This window comes from Gekko japonicus, unplaced genomic scaffold, assembly GCF_001447785.1.
Source record: "Gekko japonicus isolate JY-2015 unplaced genomic scaffold, Gekko_japonicus_V1.1 scaffold711, whole genome shotgun sequence".
Classification (NCBI taxonomy): Eukaryota; Metazoa; Chordata; class Lepidosauria; order Squamata; family Gekkonidae; genus Gekko; species Gekko japonicus.
Genome location: NW_015165849.1, coordinates 37459 through 64989, shown reverse-complemented (window position 1 = coordinate 64989; position 27531 = coordinate 37459). Strand labels below are relative to the sequence as shown.

The following is a 27531-nucleotide window of genomic DNA, read 5'->3' as shown; positions in this document are numbered from 1 at the left end:
AATATAAAGAAACCATTTTTGTAATAAAAACAGCGTTTATACTGAGAATGAACTTAGCCTGAAATTTCATTCAAAGGTGAAGCAAGTCTGGGGAGACAGCCAATGAGATGCATTAATCATTTTTAACGAGATGAACAACTGCATTGTAAGGCTGAAATGCGGCCACGTAGCCTCTTGTTTGTCAAATGTATAATTAATGGTTGTTAAGGCAAAGAAACTCAATCCGAGCATGTGAAAATGATGTCAACAATGATGTAAAGTTGGGAGGAGCAAGAAGAATATATTAATCAGAACCCTGCTGTTACTCACTGGACATTTGAGCTGAATTTTTGGCTGTATGGTGTCCTTTATTCGAATAAAAACCTTTCTACCCTTTACTGTCTGGATATTTTCTCCCACTGTATGGGTTTCAGTTGGCTAGCCTCACAATTCAAAGAACCTTAGCACCCTCAGGGCATTGCCTTCAATAGCATTACTGACTTTCTTTGTAATGTGCAACATTGGGGAAGGGGAGAATGTCAGGTGTATTTTAGGTTGTACTCTTGGTTAACAGAGCTAATGATTAGGCCAACAGGCTTTGGCAGTTCCCCTCTCAATCTTCTGCAATGGTCTGTTGCTCTCTGGAAGTAGAAAGTTCCCACTTCCATTGCTTTTGCTTTCAACCAAATTACTGTGATCTTGAAAGTCTACAGCAACATCTAGCAATCGCACCAAGGCCTTCGCAAAAGAAATGTTTGCTCTTGATCCTAACTTTGATAAATTGCTATTGATTCAAATAGTTTCTGTGCTAGATTCAGTAAGTACAGATAGGAGAAGAATAAAGGCCAAAACAGCTGTGATTTGTGGGGACCTGTGTTGGAATCCCCAGATGTGAAATTGAGCTCATGTGGAGCAAGGGAGATGAGCTGGATTTGGTTTGCAATGCAAGCAAAGGGGGGAAGGTTAATTTTGGGTTGACAGCTCTGGGTTGGGAACAATGTTCCCTCTAAGCTGTGGAGCCTTGTGAGCAAAAATTCTACTTTATGAGCTACTGGCATTAAAGTTGTGAGCCAGCCATTGGGCGACTGCATAAATTAGTTTGCTCTGGAGCCGTCCTTACTGAGCTAAGACAAAAATGTGTGAGCCGGAGGCTAAAAAACTGTGAGCTGGCTCACACTAACTCAGCTTAGATGGAACACTGGTTGGGAAATACATGGAGATTTGGGGGGGTTGCAGCCTGGGAAGGGCGGGGTTTGTGTAGGGGAGGTACCTCAGCATGGTATAATGCCATATACTCCACCCTCCAAAGCAGCCATTTTCTCCAGAGGAACTGATCTTGATTGTCTGAAGATCAACTATAATAGCAGATCTCCAGGTGCCACCTGGAGGTGGCAACCCTAGGTTAACTGCCCCTCCATGTCATTTCTCCAACAGAAAATGCCCCCTGTGCCAAGAGGCTGTAAGTAAGGCCAGGGTGGGGGGCAACAGGCACAATATAGGTCCCCATCATTTTCCTCTCAAAGCCACTGTGGAGATCTCTGAGACTGTACAACTAACAAAGGTACAGAGAGACAACATAACATTTCTTTACTACCCAGTTGGCCATTTTAAAATCAATTTTATTTTATGCATTGTTTATGCATTTATTTACTTTCTTAACAGTCCACCTTTCCTGTTGAGTTTAGCAGGATGAAGCCCAAGGCACAGACATTCACAGAGAGCTTCTAAAGACGACATGCTTTAAGAAAATGTTATCTGGGGTCTTCTTACAATAGTTTCATAAAATGACAACTCCTGAAAGAATAATAAATACCAATATCCCCAAACCAAATTTTAAAAACAAACTACCAGGGCACAAGTGCTGAATCCACCTGCAGATTCGCCAAATATAGTAACAGATCCTGGATCACCTCCGAAGTCTGCAATGTTCTCCTGGACCCATTGGAGGGCTGCTACTTGATCGAGAAGGCCCCAGTTTCCACGGGCTGTGGTGTCACCAGAACTGGAAGGAAGGAGAAACTCTAGAAATACCTACTTGGCTGTCGGAAAGTTGATGGTAAGAAGTGGTATAAAGCCAAAAAAATACGTTTTTATTCTTATTGAAGTTCTGGCAAAGAAAACTGGCATGCTTTCATTTATCTAAACTATGTGAATGTTGCAAATGGCCCATTGCCTAACTTCTTGTTTACCGTCATCCCTCCTGCTGCAGATTCCAAAGATTGACTTAGATTAAATGTCTGCAGCCATTGGCACCGGAGCCAAGTGTGGCTCAGTACAGAACAAACAGGGCTCTTTCAAAAAAGGAATTCAAATTGTTCAGTATACTGAAAGTATACTGGAGGTGTAGGTGGGATGCTAGAATAACCAAAATGGCAGAAAAAGGTTTTGAGAGGACTAAAGGGCTTTTTCCAGAAAATGGTAGAGGTGAACAGTTACCAGTAATCCAAATGAGAACCATGTGCAGATTCATGTCAGTGTTGTGAAACACTCATACAATGTGCTCCTGTGTATGTTTATTACTGTGAGACCTAGTATGTGCCACTTCATAATAAAGGATTTGCAACCACCAGTGGCTGGGCTGTAGGAATATTATGGATTGTTCATCAACTTATCAATTATCAGTTATGTTAAGCTGTATATTTGTCAAGTAGTATATTTTTAGAGAAAAAAATGAAAGTTTAATTGAAACTGAACTCTCTCTAATCAGATAGCAAAAATTAAAGTACACGTGAGTCAGCTTGCAAGTCCTGGATATATTTGCAATTTTGCTTGTCCAAAATTAAGGCTTTTATAACTTTATAACATAAATACATGAAATATTGCAATTTCATATGCAAGGTAAATGATAAATTATGTATTTTGTGTTGTTAAAGCAGCAACATTGGCTTAGGTTTGATAGGACAGTCAGTATTGCATATGTTTCAATTTTTCACAAAATTTCTGGGGTTTCTTCTGGAACAGAATAAACCAATTTTTTCACCTGTGGCTTCAAAATTTTCAGAAATTGGTTGGTTTCAGTGCAATTAGATCAGGGGGAGCTGGGGAGCTCTGCTCCAGTGGTCACCTGAATTGTGCGGTTTGGGGAGTCTGGGTTTTCTGGACTCCTAGGGGTACCCCAGGAAAGGGATACCTGAAGGAGGGTGTGTGACGGAGAGCCAGATCCTGGCGGCAGCTTTGATCTGGAGTCTCCTGTTTGCCCTGAAGCCCCAGCCAATGCAATCACCATTTTGGCACCAAGTTGTGACAACTGGACTTTTAAGAACTGAAACTAAGCATTCTTCTACATAAAGTGATCCTCTACATAAACTAAGAAGATATTCTGCAAGTAAGTTCTCTTTTTATTCATGAAGTGCTGGCTGAAATAGATCTGAAGGATTTAACCACACTGTAAAAAGGATTAGAAAGATAACGGGGAGAGGGGGAATCCCTCCCCCCAATTTGGAAGCAGCTCTCAAACGAAAGGAATTAACATTTAAAAGGGACTGCAATTCTTATAAGATTTTCGACTGTGCTGTCCCTTATTGATCTAACTGGTTGCAAATTGAAAAGTGGATTGGATATTATTAATACGATTAAAAGCTGCCTCTGACTCTATAATGAATTTATTTGGACTATATTGACATTAAATTGGATTCAGAGAAGGATTATTGCTGGAAGAAGATTTAATTAATATTACAGCTAATTTGGATTCTCTGGCTTAGTCTAAACAAACTCTGTGGGCTCAACTATCTGGCTAAATTGCTCCATGGGAACAATGGCTACCTTTCAAGCAATAATGGAAACATTAAAGGACACTTTTAACACAGCTATACTTCCAATACAGTACAATGTGTACCTTTTAGAGGACCATGTCCAGGAGCTTTCCTGTAAATTTCACCAAGTAGAAAGTTTACCAAAACATCTACCAAATGAAGTACAAGATCCGAGGGAGGAACTAAGATTGGAATAGGTGGAAATATCAGAGATTAAACTGTTTAAAGTAAAAATGGGAAAAATAGCTGCATGCCTGCCTGAAGTGAAAGAATCACAAGATATCAAGATGGAGGAATGGAAGATAATTCTAAGCTTGACTGATACATTCTTTTGGGATTCAGCAAGTAAACAAGGAGAGAGTTCTACCCCCATACTGAAATACTACAGGAACAATCCACAACTATAGAAGATAAAATGCTGGGAATTCAAGAAGGAGAGGGAAGGGGGGGAGAACTACTTAAGGTGGAATTGCTACAAAAGGGCAAGTGATATTTAAAATGGAATGTAAGGAGATTTAATGAGATTTAATTATATAAAACTTAAGATAAATTGTGGCTAAAATTAAATGTTAAGAGAAATAAGTGTCAGGTAGTTCTTATCTGTAATTATAGCAACGCTCAAAACCTTGTAATATGATTCAAGAACAAATATTAATAACGTATGGAATTTAGTATGGCTGTATCCGTGTAAAGGATGGTTAATGATAGCTAAGAAGATAACCAAGAAGGTTAAATTGAATTAAAACTGAAATTAAATAAAATGTCAAAGAAATATTTGTTATAAGGCATTTGTATGTGTTATTTTAGAAAATCCTAAAGATAAATATTATCAGTACTTGTATGAAAATTTTTATAAGAACTGTGAAGTTGAATCTAGTAAAATGTAATCTTAAAGGGATGTGAATTAGGTATGTTTCTATTACTATTTATAAGCAGTAGGACATTAAGGTTCTATAATTGTATGAATAAGGATTAGTTTTGCAGTAAATGATTAAGAGGTTATAAGATATTTGAATATGAGAATCCATAGATATGAAATTAATACAATTTAAACATGATTAATTAACTGGAATGTTTTTATTAAAATATATTAAAAGGGTAATAAGGTAATAAGATTTATAATTTTAAAAGAAGTTATAAAATGCTCTTTTGATGTAAAGGCAATAATTTGGCTTTTTGCAGATATCAAGAAAGGCATGGGCTTAAGTGATTAGAGTTAATACAAAGAATTACCTGATTGTATAAGTAGAATTATTAATGTAATGCAATCGTGTCTGTAGAAGTAATTGTAAGCACTATTTTTCCCTTTGTACCCCTTTCCTATTCCCTGTGTCCCTATTTCTTTCCCTTTACAATATTCAATAAAAACTTTTTTTTTAATTTCAGAAATTGTACATCTCTACAGATGTAGGGCTTTGCAGTGCTTCTTTTAAACAGAATATCCTCTAGACAGAATGTTTTAACAGATGCAATTACAAGGGTATTTCTTTGTCCACCTTCCAGTACAGACCAGGAACTCTCAATTCACCTTAAAGATCCAGTGAGGCACTGGGACCATCATATGTCTGATCTTTACCATGTGCAGCTTGCAGTATCTCCCCCCCCCCGCAAAAAGGTGGAATATGCCATGTTTTAGTCATATAGTAGTTGTAGTTGTAATTTATTGATTGTATTGTAATTATTTAACTGTTAGTATATTTATTGTAATTTATTGTAATGTTTTAGATTGTATGTTTCATAAATTGTTGTTACCCGCTCTGAACGGGTTTTGGGGAGAGTGGTTTATAAATCGAAATAAATAAATAAATAAATAAAACCTGAATAAGAATACCATTCCAGCATTGACTGCCCATGTGGTGTAGCAAAACTGGTCTTAAACCAGAAAGGGTTTTGATTCAAATTCATATTCAGCCACAAAAACTCAGTGATGGACCTTAAGCCAGCCACTCCCTCTCATCCTAACCTATGTCAAAGATCTGTTGCGAAAATGTATGGTGGATGAGAAGTTCGAGGATAGTGTCAGTTGTCCAGAAAGGTGACTAAAGGTGTCATAAATGAGCCAAGCATTCATTTGAGCTCTAACAGTATCTCTCCCCACCACCAAAATAATCTGCTGGTGAAACTGTGGGCTACAGAAGCTACCACAATGAGGGTGTGTTCACAGGACAGCTGCTTGTGTGTCAAACATCACTGAGAAGAGCAAGTTACTTTACCACAGGAACACACAGTGCCACTCCTATTACAATGTGCACAGTTTCTGATGGTCACCACACATCCTGATGATCTCATGGCCAGTTTGAGGGAGGGGGGCTAGTGAAGGCTTAAGTGGACCAGCACATTTAGACTACAGGGCTGAGGTACATTGTAGTGGGTTCAAAAAGTCTGAAGCAGAATGTTTTACCTATAAAAACCAAGGATGCCCAACCGGTATTGAATCGCAACAACCACTACTTCTTCATAAGCTGCTAATGCCGACCCATCATATGTGGACGCCATACCCAACAGTAACCCTCCTCCATGGATCCAAACCATTACCTAGAAATAAAAAACATAGTTTTATGCTCAATAATTTGCTCTCTAAGCTAACATCCTCTGAAATGGGTCGGAATACATCCTGCACATGGGTAGGTACCCCCACCAGGATCAACCTTCACAGGTGGAAAAAAACTACCCATCAGGCAGAAGTCTTTTTTGATTTCCCACAAGATTATGTCATAAACCATAGCAGCATTCACTGGTAAATATAATCTCGTGAGAAATCACAAAGGAAGCCTTCTCCCTACCTGATGGCAGAGGTAGATTCGGGGGGGATCGCGGGGGATCGCAGTTCCCCCGGGTGAGGTGCGGGGGACGGGGCACATGACGAAGTCCCGCCCCCTGCTTCCGGCCGCCCCGCTTCCGGCCCTCATTCAGCCAGGAGGAGGCAGGAGAAGAGGGAGGGTAAGTTGCTCCCTCCCCGCCTCTCCCCACCCCTGCCTGCCTGGGGTCAGGGAGGGCCTTTGCGGGGCTTCCTCGCACTCCCGCCGGCCTCATGGGGCTCGGCAGTGGAGCTGCAAGGCCAAGGGCCTTCGCGGGGCTTCCTCGCACTCCCGCCGGCCTTGCAGGTCCACCGCCGGGCCCCTTATTGGCCATCATACTTTTTTAAAAGCACTGGTTTTTTGAGGGGAGGTATAGTCCACTAGCGTGCCACCTGTCCAGGTTGTCCAGAGGTCCCCATCAGCTCAAGAACTGCAGATCTTGGAAGCTAAGCAAGGTTGACTCTGCAAGTATTTATGCCACACTTCCGGTGATGTCAGGGGGTGTGGCCTTATGACACACTTCCGGTGATGTCAGGGGGTGTGGCATATGCTAATGAGTTATGCTAATGAGTTCCCCTAGCTCTTTTCCTACAAAACGACCCCTGCCTGATGGGCAAGTTTTTTCCTGAGTAAAAATAACAAAGTTTACTAGAATCGGAGCAGGAAGTCTGTGGTCCCTTCCGGAGCTTTCCTTCTATGAAACTGGATATTCTTCCCCCCCTTTTAGACCCGTTAATTGATAATACAAAGGTTTCTTGTTTTTCCCTTTCTGTTTTCAAAGATAGGCTGTGTGATGGAACAGGCCTGCTTTGACTTGCAGACCCGGCTCTGCCCACCCCTCCTTGGCATTGCCAACTCCTGGAGGGAGTTTCTTCTTCCTTCCACTAAGGTAACTCACTGCCACCACCTGCTCTTTTGGGTGGGGTTTCCTGCTAGGATGGACAGGGCTCCTAGCTTCCCTTCTCAACTTGAGGCCCCGCCTCTATGTCCTCTGTTACCCAGAGCCTGGTTACCACGGAGACCAATTACGACTTTGGGGCTCTCCTGGAAAAATGGTCATGTACACACAGACTGCTTTCCTCCCAATTTGGGGGCCGCTCTTGCACTCGTGTTTCCAAGATAGTGGGGGATCTGGGTGGTACAGAGACTGAGAACCAACCTCCAAAATAAAAAAAGATTTATTGAAAAGAAAATATTTACAAGCATACATAAGCATAGCACTAGATCAGCAAATGGATTTCAAAGGAAAATTGGTCATTAACGCAATTCCCTTTCCCTGTTCTAGATGTACCCTAACTGATGTTAAAATAGGGCAGGCACTAACGATCTTAAAAAGTTACAAGGTTCCTATCTACATCCCATTACCGGGGAACCGCATGGTCAGAAAAAGAAGGCTGCCTTCCTGCAGACCAGAGCTCAAAGTTGTCCCCAGCACAGTATTCCAAGGAAAAGAGACCAACTTGCCCTTGCAAGGAAGTCCTCATAACCCCCTGTCTCCACGCACCCCCTTACTCCCTCCACCCTCTTGACCTGTTCTGCTTGGTCTGCCCTGGAATGCATTCTGGGATATCTCCAGGAGTTGCCTGGAGACTTCCTAGCACCAAATTCCTTAGTCGGTTTTCCTACCAGAGCCATTAGCATATGTATGGATGTAATCTAGCAGGCAATTGAACTGGCTCCCTGCCACCACGTGGTGGCTGGAATCTCCCAGGATTACAACTGGTCTCCAGCCAACAGAAATCAGTTCCCCTGGAGAAAATGGCAGCTTTGGAGGGGAGACTCTATGGCATTCTACCCTGCTCAAGTCCCTCCCTTGCCCAAACCCCACCTTCCTCGTGCTCCGTCCCCCTCCCCCCAAATCTCCAGGTATCTCCCAACCCAGAGCTGGCAACCCTACCTCAGAGGGAGAGCTGATAAATTACACCCACATCCTTTGCACACTGCCCATATGAATCTTCATTGATCAACATCACCTCAAAAAGGATGTGGGCAAAATCAAGAGGATGCAGAAGAGAATGACGAGGATGATCAGGGGTCTGGAGGCTGAGCCCTACGAGGAAAGGCTGAGGGCCTTGGGAATGTTTAGTTTGGAGAAGAGGAGACTGAGGGGGGACATGATTGCTCTCTTTAAATATTTGGAAGGCTGTCATTTGGAGGAGGGCAAGGAGCTGTTCCAGTAGGCAGCAGAGGATAGGACCCGAAGCAACGGGTTTAAATTACATGCAGAAAGGTATCGCTGGAAATCAGGAAAAACTTTTTCACGGTCAGAGTGGTTCAAAGGTGGAATCAGCTGCCTAGGGAGGTGTTTAGCTCCCCTTCACTGACAGCTTTCAAGAAGAGGCTGGACGAATATTTGTCAGAGATGCTTTAGGCTGGTCCTGCAGGGGGTTGGACTAGATGGTCTGTATGGCCCCTTCCAACTATATGATTCTATGGACATGCCTTCATCATGTACATTTATCTCTTTTGTCTCCAGAACAGCCTCCCTAATGGAGGCTCAATGGGCCCCTTGGGTGACTTTTGCAAGGTGCTGTTACAACAATTTTGTTCACACTGAACTAGTATTTTCTTTTGGATTTTCTTGCAGAAGCAGTTTGTGGAGTTGTACAGATGTTTACCAGTGTTTTATTTCAACATTTATACCCCATTTTTCCCTCAGGGAGGAGGCAAAGCTGCTTAAAATATTGCTCTCCCCTCCCTTCCTCCTGACCAGCTCTCCCAGTGATCTTCCATGGCAAAGGGGGGATTCAAATGTGGGTATACAGAATCCTAGTCCTGTAAACTGTCTTCAGCCTCTGGGGGGAGGGGGGAGTGGCAAATACACAAATACAAGTAGTGTACTGGTTAGAGTATTGGTCTACTGAGGAGAAAGTCAGGGTACAAATGAAATCAATAAATAACTAAAAGCTCTCCTTAGAGTAGCAAGACCTGTGCTTACCGGTAACTTAGGTTTCGTGTCTGAGTGAGCCACTGTGTAGACATTTAAATATAAGCAGTCCTCAGAAACAGTCAAAGAGACCTTTTCCTTTCTGTTAGTAAAAGCATCTGACATAGCTTGTCCCACCACTGGATCCTGCAGACACCTTCACAAAACAAAGCAAAACACAGCCAAAACGAACAGATTTATTTTGTAAAATGGGACCAGAGTGTTCCCTCATAATCCATCTCTTCAAAAACCGCTAAAAAGAAACTTTAGTGGCATGTCAGCCAATACCACTAGTATGGATATTTGTTGTTCAGCCACACAGTCGAGTCCGACTCTTTACGACCCCATGGACCACATCCTGCCAGGCCCTCCTGTCTTGTGCTGTCCTCTGGAGTTTGCTTAATTTCATGCTTGTTGCATTGATAACACCGTCTAACCATCTCATCCTTTGAATATTCCATAAATGGATGTATGGAGGGAAACCCAGTGTGGCAGCCATTTTGAGATCAGAGGAAGGAAGAATTGCCCAGTGTAAGGTTGCCAGCTTCCTCTCGGGAAATACCAGAAGATTTGGGGTGGAGCCTGGGGAGGACCAGGTTTGGGCAAGGGAGAGACCCCAATGTGATGTGAAGCCAGAGAGTCCACCCCTCTAAAGAAGCCATTTTCTCCAGGGGAACTGACCTCCGTCATCTGGAGATCATTCTAATCCTGGAAGATCTCCAGCCCCCACCTGGAGGTTGACAACCCTACCCCAGTGTTATGCTAACCCCAGCAGGGGAAATAGTGATTCCCTGGAGCTGTTTCAAGCCTTCTAACATTGCTGTGAAAGCACATGGTTCTTTCTTGTAGAGACCTGAAAGATTCTACTGTTGTAACTCACATGGCTGGGTAGGATGTTGCATCTCTGAGACCACTCCATGGTTCGGCCGGTACCGGTGGGGCAAAGCGCAAGTTTCCAGTTGGTGGCTTTGCATAGGGAATTCCAAGGAAAACATTCACATCTTTTTTTGCACTACTGACTTTGACTTGCTGGCCTCGGAGCCTCCCATATTTAGTGAGCACCTCCGAAGGAGCAGGATCATGGCCTGTGCAGTGAACATAAAATAGTTATCCATGTATGAGCCAGAGAGCCTTTGCTGTTGTTGCATGCACACAGCAGAATTTCATGTGGACACTATGTGGAATTCAGGTACCAGAAGCAGGGCTGGACTTTGCCTCGAGCTAAATCTGGCAGCCGTTCAGCACAGCTATGGTATCACATGGCCGAAGAAAGCACAAGCCCAGCATTAGTTCTCCTCCTACACTTTTTCTGCTTCATTGATAATGACTAATACAGTAAAGGAGCTCTTCTAATGCAATTTTCTTTGTACGCAACACACCTCTTCATTTTATATGAAAGAGTGGAAGTCCCTGCCTTGACAGAAGGGAGTAGACACTAGAAATAAACAAGCAGGGAAACTGCAAAGACTCAAGTGGATCACTTCAGTTTCCCCTGCATCCCATTCAGTGTCCCCTCTAAGCTGAGTTAGTGTGAGCTAGCTCACAGTTTTTTAGCTTCCAGCTCACACATTTTTGTCTCAGCTCAGGAAGGATGGCTCCAGAGCAAACTAATTTATGCAGTAGCCAAATTGTTCGCTCACAACTTTAATGCCAGTAGCTCACAAAGTAGAATTTTTGCTCACAAGACTCCACAGCTTAGAGGGAACATTGAATTCCTCACAAGTTCTCTTTCCCTCCTCCTGGCAGTCTCCACACCCTTTCCCTGCTTCCTTCTCTCCTTCTCACTCACTGACCATCCTTTCTTTTATCTGCCCCCCCCCCAGTCTTCAGCTTCATCCTTTGTTTATAACTTGCCCTTCTCCCGAGCAGCATACATTATTCTGTCCTCCGTGTTATCCTCAGTACAAGCCTGTGAGGTGAGTTAGGCTGAAAGGGTGTAACTCGCCTAAGGGTGCCCTGCAAGCTTCCATGGAAGAAAGGGGAACCTGGCTGCCCCAGATCCTTGTCTGACACTTCAATACACCACATCAGCTCTCAGCTTTTCTCCTTGCTTCCTCCTGGCTGCCTCCTTCCAGGGAAAAGCCTGCCCCAGTTGCAAAAGTCATGTCGATTGCTCAGATGACTTGGGTGGTGACCACTGCCAGGCCTAGCCAAGTTGTGTACTGCATGGACCAAGAGAGTTGTATGACTTCAAATTGTAGCCACTGCTGCACCTGGGTGAATTACACAAATTGCATGGTGTCCAATAGTTGTTGCTGGCCCTGGCCCTGATGAGTCCTCCCTCCAAAATAGGAGGGAGGGTAGCAGGGATGCCCGTAAGGCCAAAACAGCACTGGAAAGGACCCCCTCCTCTTCCCTTTTACTGACAAACTAAGGAAACACTGTCTTGGTTGCCTAGCAACTTCCACATTAGCCACCAAGACTTTCTCTCTTAAAGGTCCAGGCTTTTCTCAGGTTTGTAGAAAGATCTGTCTTGTCCATGTCTCCAGTTTCTAAAGTTAGGTATCCATGGACAGGCTCATTAGGGTTTCCAGGTAACCCCCGGCAGGGGATGGGGGGTAGGGTTTCCAGATCCAGGTTGGGAAACTCCTGGAGATTTGGGGGAGAAGCCAGGTGACAGGGACCTCAGTGGGGTACAATGCCCATAGAGTCCTCCCTCCAAAGCATCCAGTTTCTCCAGGGGAACTGATCTCTGTAGTCTGGAGACGAGGTGTAATTCCAGGGGACCCCCAGGTCCCACCTAGAGATTGGCATCCCAAAGGACCACGTTGAGAATTAGATATATTGATTGATATGAGCAAATAATGGTGAAAGTGTCCTCTTCGGTCTGGAAATCCCCCCAAGTTGTCAGCTCAGCCAGAATCTTGACATTTTTGTGTTGGTTCCTAGACACTGAATACAACTATTTATTTATTGTTATATTTTAAACCTGCCTTTCGCTGACAGAAGTCTTATGGCAGTAGGAAGAATCATGATGATTTTTCTTTGAGCCTGCATTTAGGGACACAGTCTGAACAAAGCTTAATACTATTAAAATTAAGGTTGTTGTTCAATTAGTCAATATTCATAGCAGTATTAGATGACTAACTACACATCTGAAGAAGTGCATTCTGACTCACGAAAACCTATGCTGGAAAACATTTTATTCATACTTTAGGGCAGGGACCACCAACTTAGTGCCAGGGGGCATCATGGCTCCCCGCCAACACTTTTCCTGGCACCCACCACATGTTTTTAGAAAGTGATCAGAGCCATATGGTTCCTTTGCTCAACAAGCCTTCTGATTGGTCACTGGAGATTTGATTGGCTGTACAGATTTTTAAAAACATTCCTTTGGTAGCAGCTGCAAACACAGCACAAGGCCCTTCACTGTGGTAAGACGCAGCATTCATTTTGTGGTCGGAGATCCCTGTTTTAAGTGCTACTGGAATCTGTTTAATTTAACTGCAACAGATTTGACACATCTGCCCCTCTGGAATTGAAAACAATTAATTGTTTACATTTGCTTACAAACAAAACAATGAGTTCTGAAGAGCATTTCCCTGTATTTTTAAATTCATTAACAAGCCATTAACATGTTTCATTAGATAATGAAACAGAAGTCAAGTGGCACTTTAAAGACTAACAAGATTTGATTCCGGTACTAGAAGTATGACCTGCTCACTCTGCTTGCCAACCCCATAGCTCTCTGTGCTCATATATTTTCCACTGACTTTTTTCTACTGTAACAAGAGTTTTCCCCCATCCCTTTCACTGCAAAAACACTAGGTGGGGAGTGTCTGGGGGTCAAGGTGTTCCTGTGCCCTTCATATTTGGCACAGTCATCCCGAAATGGCAATTTGAAAACACCAAGCTTTCTTTTCTGATGAGTCATGCCTGCCAATGAAAGTACCTTAGCTTCCACTGCAAATAGCATGGGAAGGGGGGGGGGGTTTCTGGAGGTAAACCGAGGCCAGGATGTTCCAGTTCCCATAATTTCTGGCACTGCAACACCCACAATTATCCTGAAGGTGGTGACCAATTTTGAGGCCACAGCTTTATTTTCTGGTGAGTTATGCCTCCCACAGACGGATGGATGGATGGACACACAGACAGATGCACTCCTGTTATTATAGATAAAACTTTGAGGATTAGATTCCACTTATCCAGATGCATGTATTGAACACTCAGGCAGCACACACACATACACACACGAATGTATGTATGTATGTATGTATGATTTGCCAGGTCCCCCCGGCCACTGGCAGGGGCTGGGGGTTAGGTTTGCCCATATCCAGGTAGGGAAACTCCTGGAGATGTCGGAGTGAAGCCTGGGGAGGACAGGGACCTCAGTGGGGCATAATGCCACAGAATCCACACTCCAAAACACTCATTTTCTCCAGAGGAATTGATCTCTGTAGTCTGGAGATGAGCTGTAATTTTGGGGGATCCCCAGGTCCCACCTGGAGGCCGACATTCCTAGAGGCTGAACCCCAGCCATTTAGTGCCAGTGTTGCGATTTTGTGGTGTGGGGATGCAGTCCTTATCAAAACATGTGATTTCATGTGGAATTTCCTGCCACAGATTATCGTGATGGCCACAAACATAGACAGCTTTAGGGGAGGATTAGATAGATTCATAAAGGAACAGTCCAAAAGTGGCTACTAGCCGTGGTAATTAAAGGGAATCTCCACATCCAAAGGCAACAAACCTCTGAATGCCAGTGCCAGGAGGCAACATCAGGGAAGGCCTCAGCTTCTATGTTCTGTTGTTGCCCATCCAGAGTAACTAGTTAGCCCCTGCATGAGACAGGACTAGATGGACCACTGGTCTGATCCATCAGGGCTCTTCATATGCCTCCATATACTTGAGTATATTCCTATCTCCAAGGGTATATTTCAATATAAAGAGGTGGGGGGAGAACAGAAATTTAGTTTGACCATTCTGAATTCCCTTGCAATCTCACATTCGGCTTTCTCATCATGAGGGAGGGGTGGGGAAAAAGTTCCACCCCTTCTTCTAGGGAATTTCAGCACAAGAGGCTTCATGCCTACTCCAAACAAGATGCCAACTTCCAGATGTCTGTTGTTTGGAAGAAATGCTAGATTGTACAGTGCATTTGATCCATGCTTAGATTGAAAATGCCATCTGAGAACATAATTCAAGTATGTACATAAAGTAATCCCTGTTTTATCCTTCGACTGGTTTTTGGCCAGAGACACAGTGATATGATATCCTCTTTATACACCAGCATTCCTGTTCTGCTGCTATTATAATAAACAAACGTAGAAACCAATGGGAAGATTCTTATTGTTGCCATCTTCCAGGTGAGCCACAAATAGCACCCACCAAAGGAAGAACCCTAGGATTCCATTGATGTTATTGAGCTGTGCCTATGTTATTTTGGAAATCGGGTTCCGTTTTAACAGCTGCTGTTGAAGATAATTGAATGGTCTTGATTTATACCTGGGAGGAGGGGTCATTTCCTGCAGGAGCGCACAGGAGCGGAGCTCCGGCAGTAAAGAGCCTAGGGGGCGGGCACATGCAACAAGCCCCACCCCCTGCTCCCAGCAGCCCTCAGTCAGAGCAAGAAGCAGCCAGGTAAGTTGCAGAGCCCCCCCCCCCGGTCCAAAACAGTCCAGTGGCACCTTTAAGACCAAGTTTTATTCAGGTACAAGCTCTCCCTCCTCTGCAAGGACAGATCTGCACGTTCCTCCCCCCCAATAGCTAGCAATCCAAAACAGTCCAGTGGAGCCTGAGCGGTGGGTGTTGCCTTCTGACACACGTCTGGTGATGTCAGGGGGTGTGGCATATGCAAATAAGTTATGCTAATGAGTTATGTTAATGAGCTCCTGCACCTCTTTTTCTACGAAATGACCCCTGCCTGGGAGAGACGTAGGGCTGTTATTCTTTCCACATTGGGTGTTTTCTGCCGCAGTTACTTTCTGTTTGGAGTCTATGGACACTATGTATGGAATTACAGAGGAGTCTACTGTTGGTTTTGAATGTGTTCTTTTTGTAGATAATGCTTAATTGTTATGAGCAATCTGTTGGATATGTGCTTATACATTCTGTTGGGTTATGACCACTAAACCATCCTTGTACTTTAATAAATGTAATATACAGTTTTGATCATATATAGTTGTGAATCGTTGATGGTCTTCCCTTGGTGGGTGTTATTTGTGGCTATATTTGTATGCTAAGGATTCCCTATTATCTTTGGCATCTTCCAGGTGAGACCTGAAGTTCTCCTGGGATTGCAAGTGATCTCCAGAATACAGAGATCAACTCCTCTGGGGAAAGTGGTAGTTCTTGAGGGTGGACTCTATGGTTTCACACCCCCACTGAGCTCCCAGCACTCCCCAAACTCCACCCTTCCCAGGCATTGCCCCCTAAATCTCCAGGAGTTTCTCATGCCGAAGTTGGCAACTTTAGTGTGGCGTCAACTTCAGAAGTTCCCCATGTACAGTCTCTTCAGCATTGAAGCTAGGGTTGCCATGTCTGGGTTTGGAAATACCTGGAGATTTGGGGGATGGAGCCTGGGGAGAGCGAGGTTTGAGGAGGGGATGGACTTCAGCATGGTATGATGCCATAGGGTCCACTCTCCAAAGCATCCATTTCTCCAGGGGAAATGATCTTGATCGTTTGGAGAAAAATCAGTTATTTTGCTCCATGCATTACTGGCTAATTTCTGCATCTCAGACCTCTAGAAAAAGGCTAGGGCATGTTTTCCCGGCCAGATGGCAACCATCGCTCAGGACCTGAGAGACTTCCTGGTGCCAAAAGGGTAGCAAGAACCCACTCAGTTCTTGCACCTGTTCGATGTGTGCCCTGTATTGAGTCCTGGCACCCTCCTGACAAGGGCCCCTCTTCCCTTCCCCAAACCTTAACTTTTTGAACCAGGGTTTCCAAGTCCAGGTTGGGAAATCCCTGGATATTTGGGGAGTGGAAGGATTTGGGGAGGAGGTGGCCTCAGTGGAGTATAATGCCATAGAGTCTACCTTCCACAGGAGCCACTTTCTCTAGACAAAATGATCTCTGTGATCTGGAGATGAGTTGCAGTTCTGGGAGATCTCCAGGTCCCACCTGGAGGCTGGCAATTCTATGGGCATCTCAGCCTACTCCACCTTCTCCTTAGTCAGCTTTCTCTGCATCATTTGCAATGAAATGTTAAAAGGAGGTGACTCCTTTGTAAGTGCACTGAAGTCAATGGGTTTAGAAGGGTGTAACTCTGCAGAAGGAATGCACTGCTAATTGCCTTTCATTCCATACATCACAAACAACTCCTTTCACCTTTTCTTCTCCTTTTGTATTAATTGTTCTGAAAGGCGTAGTTTGTAAAAGTCTCTGAATGAATCTGAAATTTCTGCAAGCAACCCCTGTGCCAACATGGACATGTAGAAACAACACACGGACAGGATCATGCTGGTTTCCTGCTTCGTACGTTTACTCCAAAAATAGGGATGCCAGCCTCCAGGTGGGACCTAGGGACCACCCCCTGGAATTACAGCTCATCTCCAGACTACAGAGATCAAGTCCCCTGGAGAAAATGGAGGCTTTGGAGGGTGGACTCTGTGTCATTGTACCCTACTGAGGTCCCTGTCCTCCCCAGGCTACAGTCCCAAATCTCTAGGAAGTTTCCCAACCTGGATCTGGAAACCCTGCCCTCCTGTCCCCTGCTGGTGGCCAGGTAGGACCTGGCAACCCTACTGAGTCTTGAGGATCTTTTTATACTTTTCATTTAAAAATGGAGGGACTTCTGAATTTTTGCTCTGTATGATATCGATCCTGGTTTTCTTCTGGTTTACTGACAGATCAAGTAAGAAGAATTCGACTTTGCATGGTTTTACGGTCAGGTTTTACCTCAGTTGCCTTTTTTTTTTAGAGTATTGAAGATGGCATCAAGTCACAGGACGGCAGGGATCCTGCAAACAGAAGCTGGTAAGGAGTGTGGGACTAGCTGGAAGAAACTTGTTTAGCCTTGCTAAACAACAGATTGAGAGGGAATATATTTAAGGAGGAAGTACCATTGTATAATAGCCACACCCTTTTCTCCAGGAAGAAGAAGAAGAAGAGATTGGATTTATACCCCGCCCTTCACTACCCAAAGGTGTCTCAGAGCGGCTTACAAACTCCTTTCCCTTCCCCTCCCCACAACAGACACCCTGTGAGGTAGGTGGGGCTGAGAGAGCTCTGAGAGAAACTGCTGTTTTTCAAGGACAGCTCTTATCAGAACTATGGCTTGCCCAAGGTCACCCAGCCAGGTGCAAGTGGAGGAGTGGGGAATCAAACCCAGTTCTCCCAGATTAGAGTCTGCGCACTAGTCTGAAGATCAGTTGTAAGTCCAGGAGAACTCCAGGTCCCACCTGGAGGTTGGCCTGGACTTCCGATATGGAAATCAACCTGGGAACACTCCTTATGGGGAAGATGTGGAAATCAACCTGGGTAATGTAATCTTCCTCATAAGAAGGATCCCCAAGTTGATTTCCACATAGGAACATTCCCGATCCCTTTTGCAAACAGCACTGCTCTTTGCCTCCCCCAAGTATATTTGATGCCCAATTGCCCTAAATTCCCTAACTCTACAAAGCTCTAAACTTTAATAAGCCTGTGACCATAATTGATCTGCAGGAACAGAATTAGAGTTTACTTTCCACTGAACTTGATTCGGATTAGGCTGGACAAAACACATTTATGTAATGAGCTAGTTTATGTGCAGCCTTTGGCCCCTTTTCGCCTGAGGAGATTTTGCAATTTCGCTAAGCCTCAGCCCCCACCTGCTCAGCCCCACAGGTGCTGCCTTTTGCTTGGGGAGCCTTGATTAGTTAGGAGTTCTTTATTTGAAGTATTATCATAGGGTTTCATATTTGTTAGCAAACTCGGGTGTTCTTTTGAACCGGAAGGTGGATTATAAATAAATATAACAATACTTTTAAAAGTTATATTCAAACAATTTTTTAAAAAGCCTTTATAACCCTTTGTCTATATCCATCAGGCTGGGTAAAATACCCTTGCTTAATAGTAAAGCCAGCCCGATGCATGTAGTTTTCTGGGCATCTGTGACTCATGAGAACTCACACTGAAATAAATTTTGTTAAGCTGCTACCAGATTCCTGTATCATGATCCTGAGGGTAGTAGTTTCATGTCTCACCCTTAGCAAACCCTTCTCCAAACAATGCCATTTTCTTCTCTGCTCCGTTGCTGCAACAGAGAGCAAAAAAAAAAAAATTAACCTAGTGAGTTTCTGATCATTTAAAAATCTTACCTTCGGCTACCCACGCAGCAAAGATCAGCACGAAAACCCAAATCCCTTCTCTGTTTGACATGGTGAGTCTGCTCAAAGGCCCCTGTAACCCGAACACTGGGTATCTTTAAATACTCTGCTGAAGTTCAAGGTCCATTTGAGATAGAGTTGCACTGAATTTCAGTCCTTGACAGCTCTGTGGGCTGAGGTTCATAGACCAGCACCTTTTTGGAAGTGGGCCAGGAGAAAAAGTAGTCCCACCTTCTCAGGCAGTGGAAAGGATTTCAAACAATACCAAAGATTAGAACAAGGGAGGGAGAGCTCTTAAAAAACACTCACTGGATTTCATCTTGTGCACTGATTGGGCTGCAATACACAAACCTTAAATCATCAGTTTTTGCCAAGATTTTATTAGAAGCTGCTCTGCAGGTTGCAGGACATACACACAAAAAACCCATGGAGGACAACTAGAAATCCTTGGAGGTGTTGCTTCCTAGCACTAGCCTTTCAATCTGAGATATATGACTACAGGTTGGCAACCATACAGGATCATTCTAAGGATTGGAACAACAAAATAGAATATGAGAAAGGCTCACACACTTTATAAAAGTGTGAATTATCAACTGAGGGCTGTGAGGAAATGCAAGGAGGGACAATGGATTGGGAAATCCTCCCCCATGCAATAGTGATAGTCTGAGATTCCCACTTTTACTAACCCTATGGAAACTTTTGGCCTTTTGAGAGTGAGGAGTGGACACCACTACAAAATGGCTGCCACTGGGGACAATCACAAAATGGCTGCTGTGGCATGCTGGGCCCAATCACAAAAGGGAGGGAAGGAAAAAATGTCCTTTAGCATAGCTAACACCAGGGCTATTTCTGGGCAGGAACACACAGGAACGGAGTTTGGCTGGCTTCAGAGTTGGCCATGCCTACTACAGTCAAAACATCTGTGTGGGAAGGCCTGGAGAGCGACCCCCCAGGTGGGCCAGGGGCCCCCTGGAAGGATCGGGGAGGCATTTAATTGCCTCCCCGTGCCTTCCCCAGCCTGTCCAAGGGCCGGCTTGCCTGGGGAATGCATGGGGGTGTGGCCTAATATGCTAATAAGTGGTGATGTCAGGGTATGGCCTAATATGCTAATGAGTTTCTGATGTTGGGTGTGGCCTATTATGCTAATGAGTTCCTGCTGGGCTTTTTCTACCAAAAAAGCCCTGGCTAACACCATTTTATAATAGATTTAGGTGGGGTAGCCATGTTGGTCTGAAGCAACAGAACAAAGTTTGAGTCCAGCGGCACCTTTAAGACCAACAAAGTTTTATTCACGATACAGATGTAAGCCTTCATGTGCACGCAGACTTTGTCAGATAGAGTTTATGATGTTGTTTGCCAGTTTGGTATAGTGGTTAAGTGCGTAGGGTTGCCAAGTCCCCCTGGGGGGGACGAGGAAACCCCCGCTCGAGAGGCCCGTTCCCCGCCGGCCTGGATTGGGCTGCCGGGGGGAACCCCGCCCCCAAAGTGCGACGTGCCTGACGCAATGACGCCACCAGGAGGTGACATTGCATCGAGCACATTGCGGGGGGGGCGCTCTATCATTCGAGGGAAAACTCTGTGGTTTCCCCTCGAATGATTGTGGCCCCACCCAATGTGCCCGACGCGATAACATCACTTCCGGGTGGGATCATTGCGGTGCGTGCACAAACTGCATGCGCTAGAAGAGTCCCAGCAGGGTCCTGGACTCCCCCCACTAAAGCCGAGGTAAGACTTGGCAACCCTATAAGTGCGCGGACTCTAATCTGGAAGAACTGGGTTTGATTCCCCCCTCCTCCATTTGCACCTGGCTGGATTACCTTGGGCAAGCCGTAGCTCTGATGAGCTGCTCCTGAAAAAGAGCAGTTTCTATCAGAGCTCTCTCAGCCCCACCTACCTCACAGGGTGTCTGTTGTGGGGAAGGGAAGGGAAGGGAAAGGAGTTTGTAAGCCGCTCTGAGACTCCTTTTGGTAGTCAAGGGCGGGGTATAAATCCAATCTCTTCTTCTTCTTGCTCTGCTTACTTAGGAATGAACTCTTGTACCCTAGGAGCTGGCAGAATAGCTGGAAGCTTCAGAGGCAGTTTCAGCCAGCTGAGCACGCACAGCTTCTTTATCAGTAGATAAGACCCCAAGAATATGGGGAAATATTCTTAGACATGTGCAGTACACTATTAGCTATGCTAGCAAACTTCTGTCGACAATTGGATGTACTGAGTTGCAATGTTATGTAAAGTGGTGGAATGGAGATGATGTAAAGATGACAAAAAACTGAAGTATAAATGGCAGGTCTCATGGAGAAGAAGGAAGAAAAATGCTTTTGTAACTTTTGTAGTTAGGAATGATTCTTTGGCCATGGCACAATAAAGTTGTCTTAGGGTTGTTGCGTTTTCTCCCTGCCTCAGTGTGACTACTGGATTAAGAACCCCTCATTCAAGACTCAGTTATTTCACCGTCAAGAAAAGCTTCAGTGAAAAAGCATGGATAGCAGATTGTGATGGTAGAATCACTAAAGATGATTTTGAAAAAGCCTGAAAGGCCCCAAGTTTTAACTCCAAGATTTCAACAATCTATTTTAATTCATTTAAGATTTGACATAGAAGCTGTTTTACTCCAATTAGAATAGCTAAATTTTCAAAAAAATCTGAGTGAAAATTTTTGGAAAGGTTGTGGTTCGACGGAAGATTTCATGCATTGCTTTTGGCTGTATCCCGCTATTCAAAGGTTTTGGAATAAAGTATCATGTCAAATTGAGATAATAGTTGGTCAACAGATCCCAAAAAATCCAGAAAATATTCTGTTAGAAATTGGCTTAACAGAACAAGTAGATAAAGTCAAGCTGGGTACAGTAACAACTTTGTTAGCAATTGCGAGGTTAGAGATTGCTAAGAAATGGAAACAGAAGAAAGGGCCTTCAATATGAAATTGGTATGACTCTATTTGGAATCACTTTAAGCTGGGTAAAATAGATTATTCTACAGGTATTCAGAATTTCGAAGTTTATTGTAAAACGTTTCAAACAATTTGGTCTCCTATTAAATTTTTGCAAGATAAGGAATTTGTCTCCTCTAATATACATTACAAGGAGTTATTGAATTTTTAGACTTAAGGAATTATGAGGTAATGGGTATATTTTGGATTTTTCTCTCTGTGTTGTACTTGATTATGGATAGAAGTTGTTGTTGTTCAGTCGCACAGTCGAGTCCGACTCTTCGCGACCCCATGGACCAGCTCCCGCCAGGCCCTCCAGATAGAAGTAGTGGTTTGTATTTATAATTATTTTTGGTGGAGTTTTGTGGGATATGGTTGTATAGGCATGGTGAAATTTTTAATAAATCTATTATATAAAAAAAGAAGCTGCAGTCCAAGCATCTTTCTATAATGCAGGAGACTGTTTCTTAATGGGTACTCCTTGGCCATATTCAGAGCTTGCAATGGATCTTTGTTCATTGGAGAGGAGGCATTTTCTTTCGGTGTAAAAATATTTCTAAAGAGAAGGGTACACGGGGAAATCTACAAAACAACAAGACTACATGCTTGCTGCACTTTACAACAGACAGACAAGTTGGTAATAGAGATTCTTCTTTCTTCTTGACCCCCAGAAGGAAATCACCTAAATACATTAACCAGTGATTGTTAGTAAGTAGGCTCGAGTTTCCCGGGCTTTCTCCCCATTGGCTTTGTGCCAGGTTCCCTTCCAGGCAGCCCCGTAGCTAGGGAATGTTTTGGGAAGGGGCCTTGGGGGGGGGCGCCAGCTAATTAAATCAAAGCACAATGCAGGTGGCATGTCAGGGCACTTTGGGAACAGCCCGGAAAGGAGGGGGCCCAGAAGAAAGACTAGGAGGCCAGGCCACGTGGCCCCCACGTTAGCTACGGGCCAGCTTCCAGTTCAGGCTAATCAATAGCACACAAGGTGAACACATTAACCCTATGATGACTGGATTTAGACCTTGCAGCACACATATTTCCAACAGGTGGGGTTAGAGTTCTCTCAGAATTTCAATTGATATTCAGAATGCAGAGATCAGTTCCCCTAGAGGAAATGGCAACTTTGGAAGGCAGACATTATTTATTTATTTACTTACTTACATGAGATTTATATACCGCCCATGACCCTATAATTATGGCATTATACCCCACAGAAGTCCCTCCCATCTCCAAACTCTACCATTCCCAGACACTGTTTTCAAATCTCTAGGAATGTCCCAAGCAGGAGTCAGCAACCCTATGCTCTGGTGAGTTGTAGGAGAGCCAGGATTAGCTCTGTGAATGTCATGGTGCCCATGGGCGCCATGTTGGAGATCACTGGGCTAGGTCAATAACTGAATGGTCAATGGCCCAGTAGCAGAGGAAGCCTTCATCCGGGCTATAACAATGTCATTCATCTTCTTGGGAATGGACAGGTCATTAAGGCGCTTGGAGAAACAGCCAGACTACCAGATAGGATTGCCCACTAGGGTTGCCATTAGGGGATAAAGAAACAGTACAAATTTAAACATAGTAGAACAGTCCATATATAAAAAAATACATGCTATACCAACAAGATTATATTGCACACCAGTCAACATGCTCATTCAGGCCGTATGGGGTTGCAGTCTTAAGAGTATGTATCCAATATAATTCTCTTTTTTTCAGCTGTTGGGTCATCTGGTATACTCTATGTGTAAGGTGCAATCACATGACCAGATTACCTTATTATAAAGCTCCAGCATTTTAAACTTATCCACACTGCTTTTTACTCGTGAATATTGTGGCAACACAATCAAAGAAGGTTATTTGTGGACCATAGGTAACTATTTTATAATTATTACTATTATTATGCATTTTTGGCTTTTAAATTTCTTGATATACTGATTTTCATTTTATTCCTTAGGTTGATTTTATAACTACTGGGCTAGTGATTGCACTAAAAAGGTTGTATGCGCATATTTATCCTGTGCCTGGTTATTTTTCTTCCTAAGTTGGCAGTATATTCATTGATTGGCTTTATAGATTTTAAAAAATTTTATTGGTTGTAAAATATGTGTGTTTAATCTTCTACTTTTTATCTTTACAGCAATTTACGTTCTGGTCCGGATTGAATTTGTATTTTGTATATATTTTTGATTGTGTTTTTATGAATGTAACTATTTACCATCTAGCCACTTTTGTTTGACCTCTGAGGAAGGCCGATTCAGCCGAAACGCGTCAGGTCAATTTTTTTAGCCCTGGTTATGATTATGTTTTATGTATATTGGTTGTAATTGGGCCCCTATATATGTTTTAATTTGATATTATCAATAAATACATGTACCTCTTTATGAATAGGTTTTAATATTGGCTCTCCTTTCCACTAACCTTTGTTTGGTTTTGTATTAGTGAAGACCAATGCAGCCACCTGGGTCTTCACCTTGTGCGCTCAAGGGTTACAAATCGAGCACTCCAAAGGACCACATTATGCTGCCCAAGGACATCGACAGCCCCACCTGCTTTCTTTGAAGGGGGGAGGAGTGCCCTTCACAGGATGGATTTTGAGGTGGTGTCTGCTTTTCAGCTCAGAATCACCCCAAGCCTGCTCCTTCCCCCCTGAAATCCTGGGCGTTTAATGGCAGATGTCTGCAACCACACACAGACTTGCTCAAAGGGAATGGTGAAGGGATCCGAGTGGGAATTCCCATCTCTGCCATTGCTTCTTGGAGGAAGGCTGTGGAATTATGGGATGAGGGAGGAGAGAAGAGGATCTGATCTTCATGTTCTCCCCCAGCCCTGGATTAGTTTTGGCACTGCAATGAGGGACACACACAAGGGTTGCCAGCTCCGGGTTGGGAAATGCCTGGAGAGTTTGTGGGTGGAGCCTGAGGAGAGTGGGGTTTGGGGAGGGGAGGGACTTCAATGGGATATAATGCCACAGAGTCCACCTTCTGAAGCACCCATTTCTCCAGGTGAACTGATCTCTGTTGTTTGGAGTCCAGTTACAATAGCAGGAGATCTCCAGCCACCGCCTGGAGGTTGGCAACCCTAGCATATCCTCTGGCTAAAGGCATATTTAGGTGCCGTATTTCTTTTGATCTTCATGAGGCATTCAAAGTGCTGAAAGAGGTAAGTCAAACAGAATAGCGGGCGAACAATAAAAACTTAATGTATGTAATATAAAGAGATACGTGTATTTATTAGCAAAGAATTTAAAAAACCGTATAAGGGCCTGTGACGGAATTGAAAATCTGGGACCAGCAGAATATAGAGATAGATCCCTGCTGAGTCACATGACATAGAAGGGAGGGGGCCTTTTTGGCTGGAGCACTCCCTGAGTGACAGAAAACTGACCTAACGGGCAGTTGGAAAGAAGCCGTTAGTGAGTGGGAGGGAGAGCTAACAGAGGGTTGGTCAGCTAACTGAAGGAGCTCCAGCTCAGTAGCTCTGTGTGTGGACAGCCAAATAACAGTTAAACAGATAACTGGGGCTGGAATAACCTGGTTTAGTGAGTTCCTCAGAAGGAAAGGGACAGTGACCAGACGGTTAAAAGCTAAACACAACAGTGTCATACGCAAATGATACATCACTTAAGGGATCTGAGAGAAGTGGTTCAGGGAGGGCTGAGGAAGCGGTCTGGACCGAGTCAGGACAACTGGTTGGTGGCCAGTTGGGCTCAAGAGGGGCTATAGTAACAAAGCCAAAAGTTAACCACGAATCAGTACAGGAGGGTGTGATCATCAGAGGGTGTAGTGAACTATTTAACATCTGTGTGAAAGTAAAAGCAACAAGCATTCTGCCTAAGTAAAAACCAAATTCAAGAGTTCAGCCTGAAAAGAAACAAATTATCCTCCGTTTAAAGCTTCCATCCCCCTGTTGTGTTTTCTGTAAATAAAGCCTGTTCTGTTTTGAAGTTAACAAGCCGTGGTGCCTAACTCGTTAATGGTGAAGCCAATACACGTAGCAGTGATCTTTACAAATATCCTTGACAAAGAAGTAAAACAAATACCCCGAAGAGACTTCTGCAGATTTGTGTAGAGGACTGGTCAGGAAAAATAAAGTCCACTCTGACTAGGTCTGGACACACAGACCCTAACAGAACTGACTGTATAAAGGGGGTTCGTGTCATAGGGCCCAATCACACCTCATATAAAAATACCAAAATCTTAAACACAAGGGCCAATGGACTTGACCTGATGCGTTTTAGCCTATATAGGCCTTTCTCGCAGGTCAAATACAATGAGGAACAAATTGGCTTATATTATAATACAAAACAGTCATTCAATTATGCAACATGGATACACAATGGACCAGAGAAGAATTGTTCCAAAGTGAAACCACTAGGCACGGAATAAACGTATAAAGGAGGCCTCCAAAGGTGCAATCACATCCCAAAGGATATTTCACTGAAAATCATTTCTGGTCCTTCCAAAGATGGCTTAGCCAAAGCGTCCTCAGTCAAATTGCCGTTTCGTAAAGAGGCCTCATTTATATGGTGGAGGGAAGTGCAGGATCCGGCCTGCTTACCTCGTGTTTCTCTTGCAGGAATGTCCCAGAGTGGAGTTTTGGTGAGGTGCGCCCGCAAGCCCTCCAGAGAGTGGTGACATTTCAGGCAGGTGAGCAAAGCTCCCTAGCTCCTTTCCTCCCCTCCCTTCTCTCCGGATCCCCATTCTGCTGCGTAGCCAAGGAGGCCTCGTGACCTGCCAGCGTGAGAGGACGGCCGCCTCAGGGGCAGTCTGGCAAGCAGTGTTGGCAAGACGAAGAGAAAGAGGCGGAAGGAACCAGTCCTTGTCTTCTGACTTTTTCAGTGCTGCAGAGCTCTTATGAGAGAGTGGTTGGAATATCACATTGGGAGCCCTGGGGTCACACCCACACAAAGCCAAGTGGCGTGGTCCCTGGCTCAGGGTGGCCTGCCCTCATCACCAGGTTACTGGGAGGAGCCGATTGTGGGGGCAAGAACCACGTGAGCCCACAAATTGCATGGGTGAAGGGAGGGGTGACACTGTCACCCACCAAACAGGAATGAATGTACTCTGGAGTATCTCTTTCAGGGAGTGGGAATGGGAGTGAGAGGATCAGCCAGTAGGCTGAGGGGAAGAGGGCCCTGAGTTTCCAGACTGGCCTTTATGTCCTACTCGTCGTTTCTCCACCAGGCAGAGGCAAGCTGGCGCATCAAGGCCAACATGAGAGGAGGAGCACTGATACAGAGAAGAGGGCGACGTGTGGACAGATGGGAGAGGATCCAGAAGGCAAGTTCATTTTTGTGTCTTCTGTGCAGTCCCACATGGGACTGCCTAAAGGCAGGCCTGCCGCGGGATACGATTTCCAGAGTCTCTATTAATCATAAAATTGAGTGCTCCCCCTCCCCTCGCAGAGGAGAGTCGAGCTCCTCTCTCTCTCTCTCTCTTTTCCATTTTTTTTTAACCTTCCCGCCTTAGCGGTCACGTGATGAGGGGAGGGGGAGGCACTCTTCCCTCAGTCCTTTTTCTGCCGCCGTAGTGGAAAGGACGTTCCAGAGCATTACTCCTCACATTTACCTCAGAAGCTGTGTTATAACATCTTAATTCCATGGCGTTATTTAAAAAGTGTGATTCCTGTGGTTCGAAGATGGCCACAAACGATGACCATTTAAAATGTTTATTCTGTCTTGGAGAGGGACATAAGACAGATTCCTGTCAGTCCTGCAGTCTCCTCACGCCTAAAACGAGGCAGGAGAGGGCGCTTCGACTGAAAGCCTTTCTGTGGCAAAAGGCTCTGGAGGCACAAGGAGCGGTTTCTTCGCCTCAAATACGAGATAAGACTCCCTCAGGAGCTCTCGATAAACCCCATAAGCCGAAACAACGATCGGCAGGGGCCAGCAGAAATCGGTCGTCTTCCT

At 44.4% G+C, this 27531-nt stretch overlaps 1 protein-coding gene across 1 annotated transcript in view; it reads right to left on the bottom strand.

Moving 5' to 3' along the window:
- Positions 1 to 18783, bottom strand: part of CES1 (carboxylesterase 1) — a 41076-nt gene extending 22293 nt beyond the window's left edge. Inside the window, exons 1-5 of the mRNA XM_015411095.1 lie at positions 18701 to 18783; positions 10336 to 10540; positions 9468 to 9612; positions 6133 to 6266; positions 1828 to 1981 (exon numbers count right to left, since the gene is read on the bottom strand). Coding sequence (XP_015266581.1) covers positions 1828 to 1981; positions 6133 to 6266; positions 9468 to 9612; positions 10336 to 10540; positions 18701 to 18761 — 699 coding nt within the window. The 5' untranslated portion in view covers positions 18762 to 18783. The remainder of the gene's footprint in view (positions 1 to 1827; positions 1982 to 6132; positions 6267 to 9467; positions 9613 to 10335; positions 10541 to 18700) is intronic.
- Positions 18784 to 27531: the final 8748 nt, after the last annotated feature.